The sequence below is a fragment of the Drechmeria coniospora genome, chromosome 02, assembly GCF_001625195.1.
Source record: "Drechmeria coniospora strain ARSEF 6962 chromosome 02, whole genome shotgun sequence".
NCBI classification, from domain to species: domain Eukaryota; kingdom Fungi; phylum Ascomycota; class Sordariomycetes; order Hypocreales; family Ophiocordycipitaceae; genus Drechmeria; species Drechmeria coniospora.
Window position 1 is genome coordinate 9429283 of NC_054390.1, and position 12896 is coordinate 9442178.

The following is a 12896-nucleotide window of genomic DNA, read 5'->3' on the forward strand; positions in this document are numbered from 1 at the left end:
ACCTAGCGGCACTATTCCTGGAACTATTATTGTACAGACGCCTATGGTGTATTTAACTACGTCGGAACCATGGACAGGTACCTTTATCTCGACAAGGACTGTTCCACCTAGTGGAACAATTCCTGGAACTATTATTGTGCAAACGCCTATAGTATATGTTACTACAACGGAACCTTGGACCGGTATAGTTACCTCGAGAAGGACAGTCCCACCTAGCGGTACTATTCCTGGAACCATCATCGTGCAGACGCCTATGGTATATATAACTACATCGGAACCGTGGACAGGTACGTTTATCTCGACAAGTACTGTTCCACCTAGCGGTACTATTCCTGGAACTATTATTGTACAGACACCTATGGTGTATTTAACTACATCGGAACCATGGACAGGTACCTTTATCTCGACAAGGACTGTTCCACCTAGTGGAATAATTCCTGGAACTATTATCGTGCAGACGCCTATAGTATATGTTACTACAACGGAACCTTGGACCGGTATAGTTACCTCGACAAGGACAGTCCCGCCTAGCGGTACTATTCCTGGAACCATTATCGTGCAGACGCCCATAGTATACATAACTACATCGGAACCGTGGACAGGTACGTTTATCTCGACAAGTACTGTTCCACCTAGCGGCACTATTCCTGGAACTATTATTGTACAGACGCCTATAGTGTATTTAACTACATCGGAACCATGGACAGGTACCTTTATCTCGACAAGGACTGTTCCACCTAGTGGAACAATTCCTGGAACTATTATCGTACAGACGCCTATAGTATATATTACTACAACGGAACCTTGGACTGGTATAGTTACCTCGAGAAGGACAGTCCCGCCTAGCGGTACTATTCCTGGAACTATTATCGTGCAGACGCCCGTAGTATACATAACCACATCGGAACCTTGGACCGGTATAGATCTCTCAACAAGGACTGTTCCACCTAGTGGCACTATTCCTGGAACTATTATTGTACAGACGCCTATAGTGTATTTAACTACATCGGAACCATGGACAGGTACCTTTATCTCGACAAGGACTGTTCCACCTAGTGGAACAATTCCTGGAACTATTATCGTGCAGACGCCTATAGTATATGTTACTACAACGGAACCTTGGACCGGTATAGTTACCTCGACAAGGACAGTCCCACCTAGCGGCACTACTCTTGGAACCATCATCGTGCAGACGCCCATGGTATATATAACTACATCGGAACCGTGGACAGGTACGTTTATCTCGACAAGTACTGTTCCACCTAGCGGCACTATTCCTGGAACTATTATTGTACAGACGCCTATGGTGTATTTAACTACATCGGAACCATGGACAGGTACCTTTATCTCGACAAGGACTGTTCCACCTAGTGGAACAATTCCTGGAACTATTATCGTGCAGACGCCTATAGTATATGTTACTACAACGGAACCTTGGACCGGTATAGTTACCTCGACAAGGACAGTCCCACCTAGCGGCACTACTCTTGGAACCATCATCGTGCAGACGCCCATGGTATATATAACTACATCGGAACCGTGGACAGGTACGTTTATCTCGACAAGTACTGTTCCACCTAGCGGCACTATTCCTGGAACTATTATTGTACAGACGCCTATGGTGTATTTAACTACATCGGAACCATGGACAGGTACCTTTATCTCGACAAGGACTTTTCCACCTAGTGGAACAATTCCTGGAACTATTATCGTGCAGACGCCTATAGTATATGTTACTACAACGGAACCTTGGACCGGTATAGTTACCTCGACAAGGATTGTTCCACCTAGCGGCACTATTCCTGGAACCATCATCGTGCAGACGCCCATGGTATATATAACTACATCGGAACCGTGGACAGGTACGTTTATCTCGACAAGTACTGTTCCACATAGTGGAACTATTCCTGGATCTATTATCGTACAGACGCCTATAGTATATGTAAGTACAACGGAACCGTGGACTGGTACTACTACCTATACTACATCGATTGATCCTAGTGGTACCGTCCCTGGCACAATTATTATTCGTACGCCTTTCAGTTATATAAGAACGACCCAGCCATGGACTGGTACTATTGATTCCACTACTACCGTTGCTCCAAGTGGGACTATACCGGGAACCGTTATTGTCTTAACTCCAATTCCGTTGTCCTTATCCTTTAACAAGCCTTCGTATTGTGATTCATTATGCTCCTTTGGCTCGTCGAATGCTTTTGTATCTGCATCTAGAGCTGGAGTTGCAGTTGCTGGAGTGCTTATAACTATAACTATTCCATCAGGTTTTACATTTTCTGGTGGATCTGGAACATTTTCCGGGTCATCGAATTCACAAGGTGTATTATCCATACCATCCTTTACGATTCCTTGTAATTCTTGTAATATGACAATAATATCATTTACAATTACAGCTATTGCTGCTGGTGCTAGTCAAGCAACAGCACAAGTTGAATCTGGAAATTTACTGAGCTTTACTATTCTAAGCAACCATACAATAAGAATTACTGAAAATAGTAATTGCAACTATGCTGGCAGTCTATATGCATATTATGCTTTATTTAAATATCCTATCTGTACTTCAGGATTTACTATTAACGAGGGCAAAGCATCCGGCAAAATGATTATTAGCTGTCCTTGTAGTGCGAACTATAGCACTTTTGCCGTTGAGACAGCTCTTGATAATTTATTTATTCCCGCACACAGCTCTATTTACATTCCTTTTAGAATGGCAACACTTTGCCAGCCCGGCGGCGGCCCTATTTCCCCAGTATATGGGTCCTTAACTCTAGGGGCTCCGTATATATATCCAGTTTTAGCCAATATTTTCATTGCGGACCAATCCATCAATAGGCTTACAGGTCCTCATGATTCTTCTTATTTCTTGGACTACCCTACAGGGTCAAATGAAGTTACTTTCTATAGGACAACTCCAGCGTCGTCACAGCTTATGCAATGTTTGCCGGGTGCATTAGAGGATGAGGATTAGGGGGCTACACATGCCCTAGTGAGGCCGAGTTTTCCCCCGAAATCAGAAAATCCATACCTAAATATGTAAATATATATATAGAAAACCCTTTCAATAATGGGAATCTTGTGTGTATATATTGACCGAGGCAGGTCGGTACATAAGGGTAGATATACCTAGAATAGGATCACGTAATTGCACTGCACGTAGTGCGATTACGATTACAGAAGGGATAAATAGGTCGCGTTACTGCAAGCTGTTTTTTCTCCCGTCGTACGTATTTAATTTATGGAAAGAGATCTCTTGTTACCAGTTTCCCCCAGAACCGAACCAACATTGATCAGTACTGTGTGTAAAGAACGGCGCAGATTGGCAAGGCTAGAAGAGGATCACGATACTACTACCCGTTTCCGACCAGAAATCTAGGTAGCAGTACGCGACTAAAAGGGTCAAATCATAAGGTATCTGCTCGTTTTGACGTTTCAGATACCTAGGATTTGATTGCTACAGAGCATTACGATACTACTACCCGTTTCCGACCAGAGGTCCAGATAGTAGTACGCATTTAAAAGAGTCAACTCACAAAGTATTTGTTAAAATTACTGGTATTTATACTAGTAAGACTACCCAAATAGGATACTATCTTATATGTGTCGCTACATACAACACCTGGCAGTAGTACTACTACTCGCCAATATACTACCACTATACTGCACGTATAAGTAGTATATCGAGTTGACGAATTGCACTTACTATGCAAATTCTCCTTGCTCCGAATTAGTATAACTGATGGCAGTACTACTGCCCAGCCAATCTACTACTGTTGCGCGTCTTGTGCAAGTAGTACTTGGTCGACTAAGCAAGATCATTGATCGGACCGTTAATTGAAGCTCTCCCAACTACTACTTGTAGTTGCCCGCTAACAGTACTACTGTTGCGCGCTAGGACCCACCTAACTGCAACTAACAGTTGCGTGCTAGTAGTACTACTACTGGCCCGCTTGACTACTGCAGTACTACTGCTGTACTGTCGCGACCGAACACTAATACCAACTAAGTCTACCAATTGCATATATAAACTATGCAACTTGCAGTATGACTCAACCAGAGTATTTAGAACTGCATTGCGTGCAGGCAGATTGTTCGGGGATGCATTGTGTGGAATCAATTAGAATTCCAATACGTGCACACTATACTAATTGTCGTACTACCTCTTAGGCATAAAATGGTCCTACCTTTCCTACACTCCTAGATAGGAAATAAGCAAGCATAAGAAATACAAACAAGTCTTTCTAAATCGCATCTTGGCACTACAATTTGACTTGTTTAAATCTGTATTCCCTGCCCAGTTTCTAACTGGTGCCCTTTCTACTGTTACTAACAGTATCGATTGATATCCATTTTGGATAGTCCGTACAACTGTACTTCTACTGCGCACCCTTCCTATTTTACCTTTTCCCCTTTATTTTCGAGAGACGCTATTTACTGTAATGCGTAGAATTACTCGTATGTATATTTTTGTGCTGCATAGGCACTAAGTTTTTATAGCAGGGCGTTGTGGGGCACTAGGCGAAAAATCGTGTGAATAGAGGAAACGGTTCGTATAATTATGAGTACTCATGAAGTATCATGCCTCTAGATAGGATTGAGAGCATTAATGCATCTTGCTCCATCGTAGTTACCTCCGGGTAATGGACCATTAGCTACCAATTCTAGAGCACCTGGTGGGTTGACTCTAACTCTATAAAGGTTTCCATCATAACCATTCTGGTCATAAAGATAGCCATTTTCTGCGCCGAAAACGGCACCAAAGACGTTGTTAGGAAGCGGTCCTAAATTGGCCACAACGGAATATTCATGGGTAGTAATATCCCATCGCTGTAGATATGCAGTTTGTATATCGTCTGAACTCGCGAACCCGTATAAATAATTACCTCCTCCTGGTACGTAAGCCCAATCAGACATATTAAACGGTTGGAGTGAACCTGATCCACTATCAACTATTGTGCCAAATGTAGGTGAGCCTGGGGCTAGGTCGACCTGGATCCAGTACCCTCCTGCTGGAGTTGTACCATAGTATTGACCGTTAGGATCGACGTCACCAAGATTAGGACGAACAGTGTTGGCTGCCGGGAAACCATTGGCAGCGTTAAGGATTACCGACTGAAGAATAACAGACGCTCCCCCGGCTCCAATACGTATAAGTAAGCCGGTGTTATCATTATTTGTGCGAATGACACCATATATATAGTTATCCAATACATTATAGCCAATTGTATTAATAGTACCCGGATCTGTTATTCCGGGTGCTACATTTGCATTAATGAGCTCAAATTGACTAGTCGTTAGATTAATGCCATAGAAGTTGGTTGAATTCTGTATAATATATCCATTGACGCTACATGGAAGCGGCGAGGGGACAACGGTTATAATAACGCTCGTCGTGCAGGGGTGGGTGCAGTCTGCCGGCGGCGTAATCGTCGAGGTACCGGGCACAGAGGTCCCGGTAACTGTAGTTGTAATAACCGTATCTGGAACCGTAGTAACAATAACACTGGTCGTACAGGGGTGCGTGCAGTCGACAGGCGGCGTGATAGTCAATGTGCCTGATACTGTTCCAGCAGGGACCGTTGTGTAGCTACATCAGGGCCAATAGGATTTAGAGCATTTACGCATCTTGCTCCATCGTAGTTACCTCCTGGGATTGGACCTTCTGCAATAAATTCCAAAGCTGATCCCGGTGGGTTTACTTTAATTCTGTAAAGAAATCCATCGAAGCCATTCTGGCCATAGAGATATCCATCAGCTGTACCGAAAACGGCACCAAACGTATTTAATCCGATTGCTGTGCCAAGGTCTGCGAGAACCGTATATTGATGGGTAACAGTATTCCATCGCTGTAAATAGACGATTGATGCATTAGCGGAAGACGCAAGCCCATATAAATAATTGGTGCCTCCACCAGGTACGTAGGCCCAATCAGGCATATTCAACAATTGCGGAGATGTTCCAATAGCAACTATTGTAGCAAATGTAGCACCTGGGCTTAGATCAATTTGGGCCCAGCCTCCCGCTGACCCGCTTCCAGTTGTGACCCAGAATTGACCATCAGGAGTTATGTCGCCAATATTTGGTCGTATAGTTCCGTTGACAGGTCCGGCAGGGAAACCATTGGCGGCATTAAGAACGACCGATCCAATAAGGGTTGACGCGCCCCCAGCTCCAATACGGATGAGCACCGAACCGGTATCATTATTAGTGCGAATAAAACCATAGACATAACTGTCAAGGACGTTATAGCCAATACCATTGATAACGCCTGGACCTCGTACGCCAGGCGCAATTCCGCTCTTGATAAGCGAGAATTGACTTGTTGATAAATCGATGCCATAGAAATTCTGTCCCGCCTGGATAATATAACCATGCACGCTGCATGGGAGCGGCGAAGGAACGTCAGTGACGATGACGCTAGTGGTGCAGGGGTGCGTGCAATCGATCGGCGGCGTAATAGTGCTCGTACCGCTCGCGGTTCCGAAGACCGTAGTAGTTGTGGCTACATCAGAAGGCGCTGTAGAAGTGCCAGGAACGGTACCAGTCATCGTCGTGGTAACGGCCGTATCTGGTACCGTAGTGACGATGATGCTCGTCGTGCATGGATGCGTGCAGTCAGCCGGTGGCGTAATAGTCGAGGTGCCGGGAGCGGTTCCAGATACTGTAGTCGTAACGGTCGTATCTGAAGGCTGCGAAGCCGTGACAGTAAGTACGATTTGATTCGACGTAGTGACGATAATGCTCGATCTGATTCGACGTAGTGACGATAATGCTCGTAGTGCAAGGGTGTGTACAGTCGGCTGGAGGCGTAATCGTAGCCGTACCGGGCACCGAACCGGTAACCGTCGTCGTTATGGCCGTGTCTAAAGGCTGGGTACTACTGCCGCTTGAGATTGGATTAAGCGCATTTACGCATCTTGCACCATCATTCCCTCCGCTTTGGGGACCGGTTGAAACGAGCTCAGCAGGTTCTGAACCCGTAACGTTAACCCTATAAATTCTGCCAGAAACATTATCGCTGCCGTAGAGATAACCGTCCGCTGTTGCATAAACGGCTCCAATGTGGGAGGTATAGCTAATTGTAACTGTTGCTAAATTCCGAACGCCAGTAAAGGCATGAGTCGTTAAATCCCAACGGAATAAGCCTACGACATTTGGCGAGGCTCCCGAATCCGCATAAGTCCATAAGAAATTGCCCGCTCCAGGGACATAGGCCCAGTCCCTAACTGCAGGGACAATATGGGTCGTTCCAGAAGCAACTACATTGCCATAACTAGGAGAACTTGAGTCGGACAAGTCAATCTGGGCCCATGCAGGAGTACTACCAGTGCCTTCGGCGCCTAAAATATAAAACTGTCCATCGGGAGCGACGTCGCCGCAAGTTGTAAAGAAAGGCATTGATATTGGCAATACCAGAGTTTCACCTCCAGCTCCGATACGGATCAAGTTGCCCCGTCCAAGCGATGAAGTATAGGTCGCCCCGTAAATATAGTTATCTATAACATTATATCCAATAGCATTAACGCCTGCCCATGGTGCAGTATCCATATTCCCATTAATGAGACTTGCTTCACCAGTTAGTAGGTCCACACCATATAATTCCATAACACTACCAGCTTGCTGAGCGAGAAATCCCGACACAGAACAGTTTAGTGGTAGAGGAGAAGCGGTAATAATAACGCTTGTAGTGCACGGGTGCGTACAATCAGCGGGTGGTGTGACAGTTGTAGTGCCTGGAATTGTGCCAAATGTAGTCACAGTTATAGCAACATCATTAGGCTGCGTAATAATAACACTTGTAGTGCATGGGTGTATACAGTCGGCTGGCGGCGAAATAGTAGTCGTACCGGGCACCGAACCGGGAACCGTAATAGTTATGGCAGTATCGGGAGGCTGATTCGACGTAGTAACGATAATGCTCGTGGTGCAAGGGTGTGTGCAGTCGGCTGGAGGCGTAATCGTAGTCGTACCGGGCACCGAACCGGGAACCGTCGTCGTTACGGCCGTATCCGGGGCCTGGCTCGGCGTCGTAATGACAATAACGCTCGTCGTACACGGGTGGGTGCAGTCGGGTAGCGGCGTAATAGTGCTCGTCGTAGCGATAGTACCGGGAACCGTCGTCGTTACGGCCGTATCCGGGGGTTGGTTGGGCGTCGTAACGATGATAACGCTCGTCGTACACGGGTGAGTGCAGTCGGGCGGCGGTGTAACAGTGCTTGTAGTAGGGACAGTACCGGGAACTGTTGTCGTTACGGCAGTGTCCGAGGGCTGGTTTGACGTAACTGCAATAACGACACTTATCGTACAGGGGTGCGTACAGCCTACCGGCGGCGGGATCGTCGAGGTGCCGGGTGCTGTGCCGGTCACCGTCATCGTTACGGCCGTATCCGGGGCCTGGCTCGGCATCGTAATAACGATAACGCTCGTCGTACATGGATGAGTGCAGTCGGGCGGCGGCGGGATCGTCGACGTTCCAGGCAATGTTCCTGGTACTGTTGTTGTTACGATTGTGTCGGGAGGCATGGTTATAATAATTCTTGTAGTGCACGGGTGCGTACAATCGGTAGGAGGCAAAATTGTTAAGGTTCCTGGTAAAGTGCCAGTCGTAATCGTTGTTGTTATAGCCGTATCAGGAGGCTGGTTCGAGGTTATTGTTATAATAACAGTTGTCGTGCACGGGTGCGTGCAATCAACTGGGGGTATTACAGTAGACGTGCCAGGCACTGTCCCTGTAGTAGTAGTTTGTTACGGCTATATTAGGAGGCATACTAATAATTATTCTTGTAGTACATGGATGCGTGCAATCCGTAGGGGGCAAAATTGTCAAGGTTCCTGGCATCGTGCCAGTCGTAATTGTAGTTGTTACAGCCGTATCAGGGGTTTGACTCGAGGTTACTATTACAACAACAGTCGTTGTGCAAGGGTGTGTGCAATTGACTGGAGGTGTAATCGTAGACGTACCAGGACTCGTTCCTGTTACAATAGAAGTAACAGCAGTATCAGGAGGCAGTGTAATAATAATGCTTGTGGTACAGGGATGCGTGCAATCTGTATGAGGCAAAATAGTTGATGTTCCTGGTACCGTGCCAGTCACAATTGTGGTTGTTACAGCCGTATCAGGAGGTTGGTCTGAGGTTACTGTATGTTATATGTATATAGTGGCCAATAGTAGACTAGGATCACGTAATCGTATGGGGCACAATTACGGGGAGGATAAAAGTAGCCGCTTAGGGGCAGCCTCTTTTCCCTCCTTTCGTACTAAATTGAATCTATTGAAAGAGATCTCTTATTACTAGTTTCCCCTAGAACCAAACCAATACTAATTAGTGTTAAAATACTGGTATTTATACTAGTAAGACTACCCAAATAGGATACTATCCTATTGTTACTAGTGGTACTACTACTAGTAAAGATGCTATACTATACTGCGAGTATTAGTAAGCATATCGAGTATACAACATACTACTTCTCCGAACTACAACTCGGAACGACTGACGGCAGTACTACTGCCGGCCAACTCACTACTACAATACAACTTGTATACGTAGTAGCCAGTCGACCACAGGAGCCAATTGATCGGAATAACAATTGCCGCTCTCCCAATCGCTACTAGCTATTGCCAGCCCACAGTACTACTGCGGGCAATCAAACCATTGTGCGACCGAAACGGCGATCAAACCATTGTGCGACCAAATGGGCAATCAAACCATTGTGCGACCAAACGGGCGATCAAACTATGGTATAACTGCGCAGCCACAATCTGGACCTACAAGGTACTACTCTGTAGGCATAAATAGCCGTACTTCCCTTGCACTTTAGTTAGAAGAATAATCGCATTTCGTTTGTATAATTCGGTACTACCAATTGTGCACTCTTGCCCAGTTACTAACTGGCACCCCTTATTGCTGTTACTAACAGCGTGATTGATTCCCTGGTCCGTGCGATATACTTCTACTATCCCTTCCTCTTGCGCATACAAATTGCAAGAGAAGGAAGTCAAGCTTTAGTCTTAAATACTACTTGGTTTCTGAAACAGGGCGCACTTGCTTACTTGACTGTCTTCGAACCGACCCGTCCATTACACCCTTACCCGTAAAGTACGTCTGCAGTTAGCATTCCTCCTACAGCCGGTACGCCTTATATTCCTTCGCCACCCTACCATACGACGCTACGTATACATACATATAAGGTAGCCAAGTAGTGCAGAAGCCGCAATCCTGTAAGCGGTAGAAGCCCTAGAAGGTCGCCAGTCTGTTAATTAGAGCGTAGGGTGCGCTCGGTGCGAGTGTATGCGCTCTTAGTTCGTCGACCGGCCGAAGGGTAAGCCGACGAATAAGTTGAATATTTACCTTGAGCGCCCGCCCGCGTAGGCGGTAAGGTTTACGTCGGAGGTGTTGGATCCAACCCGCCTTCTTTGGAACAAGACATGGCCTGCACCTAGTGTATATTGCCACTTTGTACTGTGCATTGTACTGGATTGCTATTATATCTTCCTCCCTACATTCCGGCTGTTTGTTGTATATATGTATAGAGTATATAGAGCGTATGGAATAGTTACCTTACCGACAAGAAAACTTTGTACGTTCTTGGACGGTTTCTAAGCCCTTTCTATCGATTATATCTTTTTTATTTACTATTTATTTTACGCAAGTATTTTTTTTATATGCTCACTCGTACTCGTACAGTACAGCCAATTGAATTCTTTTCGCCTCCCGACCGTCCGGACGCCCGCCCGCCCGCCTGGATAGAGAATGCAATGCAATACATTTACCTTTTCTATTTATTTCTGGCCTATTGCAACGACCGATTCCATTTCCATTTGCATTTCCCGTATTGCATGCGCGTACCTCGTCTTGCCTATATTCTTTCACTGCTGTCTATGTCCTCCTTGGCCAACTATTGCTTGATCCGGTTAGATTCTCTTGTTTCGTCGAAAAGTACGCGACGCATAAGAGCTGTAACCCTAGGCACGCCCGACCGCGTAAAAGTATAGGGAGCCGTCCCTATTGCTTAGCATGCATTCGTATCTTTCGATTATTATTGGTCTCTTTGGTGAAAATGATTTGGCCGAATCGTTTCAGGTAGATTCCAACCGCCATCAAGTTTCTTTCCAAACCATCAGAGGGCTAAATTGGAAGGAGGTCTTGTAGTACGTTGGGCGCAGTGATTGACACAAAAGCTCGATCTGCTACTACCACCAGCTCGATCTGCTACTACCACCATGGCCAATTAAATACTCTATTCAACTTGACATAGGCAAGGCTCCGTTACTCCAGGCCATGGTTTCCGTAGGAAGTCGTGACGTATTCCATAAAGTAGGGTTATGGTTCGAAGCATAACCTTGACGTTCAAACCCTTCAGCTGCCATAGTCTACGGGGTGTTATCAGCTCGTGTGCAGATAAAGGTAAACTGGTTAGATGACCTGCCAATCATACCCTCGGTCGATTGATAGCTTGTCGCTCATCTCTGCCAGCCAGGCACGTCATGGCAGTCTTGTGTTGCCAAGGCAGTTGGATTCAGGAGTGTTGGCTTGCGCTATACGGTCCTAGATGCCATGTCATCTGTCGTTGGAACTATTTTTGTCTTGTTTCAACGTAAACCGCCATGCCGGGGCCAGTAGTATGCCCTTCAGTAGGCGTCACGTTGTGGTCCGTGAATCTGTCCTCTGACCGTGTGCCGACCAGGGGTCCTCCCCGACCTCGTTGACTTTCGCAAGGCCGTTGGGGGTGCCGTACTGGTTGGCGACTACAATCTCGGCAACATTTCCAGGAACATCTACATGCCCCCCTCTACCCGTGTGCCGAACAGATGTCCTCCCCTACCCTTGGTTGGTGGCATTCATGGTCGTTGGGGGTTCCGTCCTGGTTGGCGACCACAATCCCAGGAACGTTTCCAGGAACGTTTCCAGGAACATCTACAAATCATCCCACCAGTTGACTGTACTCATGCATACACGGCAAGGGTTATCATTATCACTACCGAAGGGTAGCCGTCCGACACTGCCAACACCGCAACCGTACGAGGCACAATTCCAGGCACATTCACAACCACACCTGCTGTAAACCGCACTCATTTGAAAACAAAAAGTATTGCTGTTGTTACCACCACGCCTGGGCACCCGTATGACGCAGCGGTAACGACTACAATGCCAGGAACATCTCCCGGAACCCGTGGAATCACTCCACTGCTTGACTGCACTCATCCGGGTACAACAAGTGTTGGGGTATGACTACACCGGGCCAGCCGACTGACGATGCTGCTACAACTACAATTGCATCCGGTACCATTCCAGGCATATCTGCAATTGCTCCTCTACCAGACCATATGCATTCATGCACACAGTCACCATCGTTGCCACAACGTGGGCGGCACCATCTGCTACGGCCATCACAACAACTGTACTAGGCACCGTGCCTGGAACATGTGCTCTTTCACCACCAGTCAACTGTGCTCTTTCACCACCAGTCAACTGTGCTCATCCATGGACATGAACTATATCAAAAGCCCCACCTGGACCGCTAGGAATCCGGTCTGAAATGTCTATTATTTTTCGACTGACTGCGATGCCCTGTCGACGGTGCGCTCCATCCATAGACGTACCCGAACAAATGGTATCGACAGGTGAACCGATCGCTCCCTCGCGGGAAAGGGCATCATCATTCAGAGGAGGGGCATCTGTCTCGTGTGCGTGCCGCCAAGGTGCTTCATGGTCCACGGTGAGCCTAGCCTCGCACGCATGATGTGGGCTCGGATCGATTCGACGATGGCGCGAGGCAGCCATGCGCACCATCTGCCTCGGCACGGCCGCTCGCTGCCGGGCCGTCGCCGAGCATCGTGAGACCCGAGCCGGTCCGGGTTTGACAGGGTCCAGGTTGCGTTC

At 46.9% G+C, this 12896-nt stretch overlaps 2 protein-coding genes across 2 annotated transcripts; one reads left to right on the plus strand and one right to left on the minus strand.

Annotated features, from left to right (window-relative positions):
• Nucleotides 1-1828: 1828 nt before the first annotated feature.
• DCS_05708 (uncharacterized protein) lies at nucleotides 1829-2986 on the plus strand (the record flags this gene model as incomplete). Its single annotated transcript, XM_040803010.1, has 1 exon — nucleotides 1829-2986. One exon carries the CDS (start codon nucleotides 1829-1831, stop codon nucleotides 2984-2986), a length of 1158 nt encoding a protein of 385 aa, XP_040658043.1.
• A 1613-nt stretch (nucleotides 2987-4599) lies between these two features.
• On the minus strand, nucleotides 4600-6563 carry DCS_05709 (uncharacterized protein; the record flags this gene model as incomplete). Its single annotated transcript, XM_040803011.1, has 2 exons — nucleotides 4600-5426; nucleotides 5660-6563. 2 exons carry the CDS (start codon nucleotides 6561-6563, stop codon nucleotides 4600-4602), a joined length of 1731 nt encoding a protein of 576 aa, XP_040658044.1.
• Nucleotides 6564-12896: the final 6333 nt, after the last annotated feature.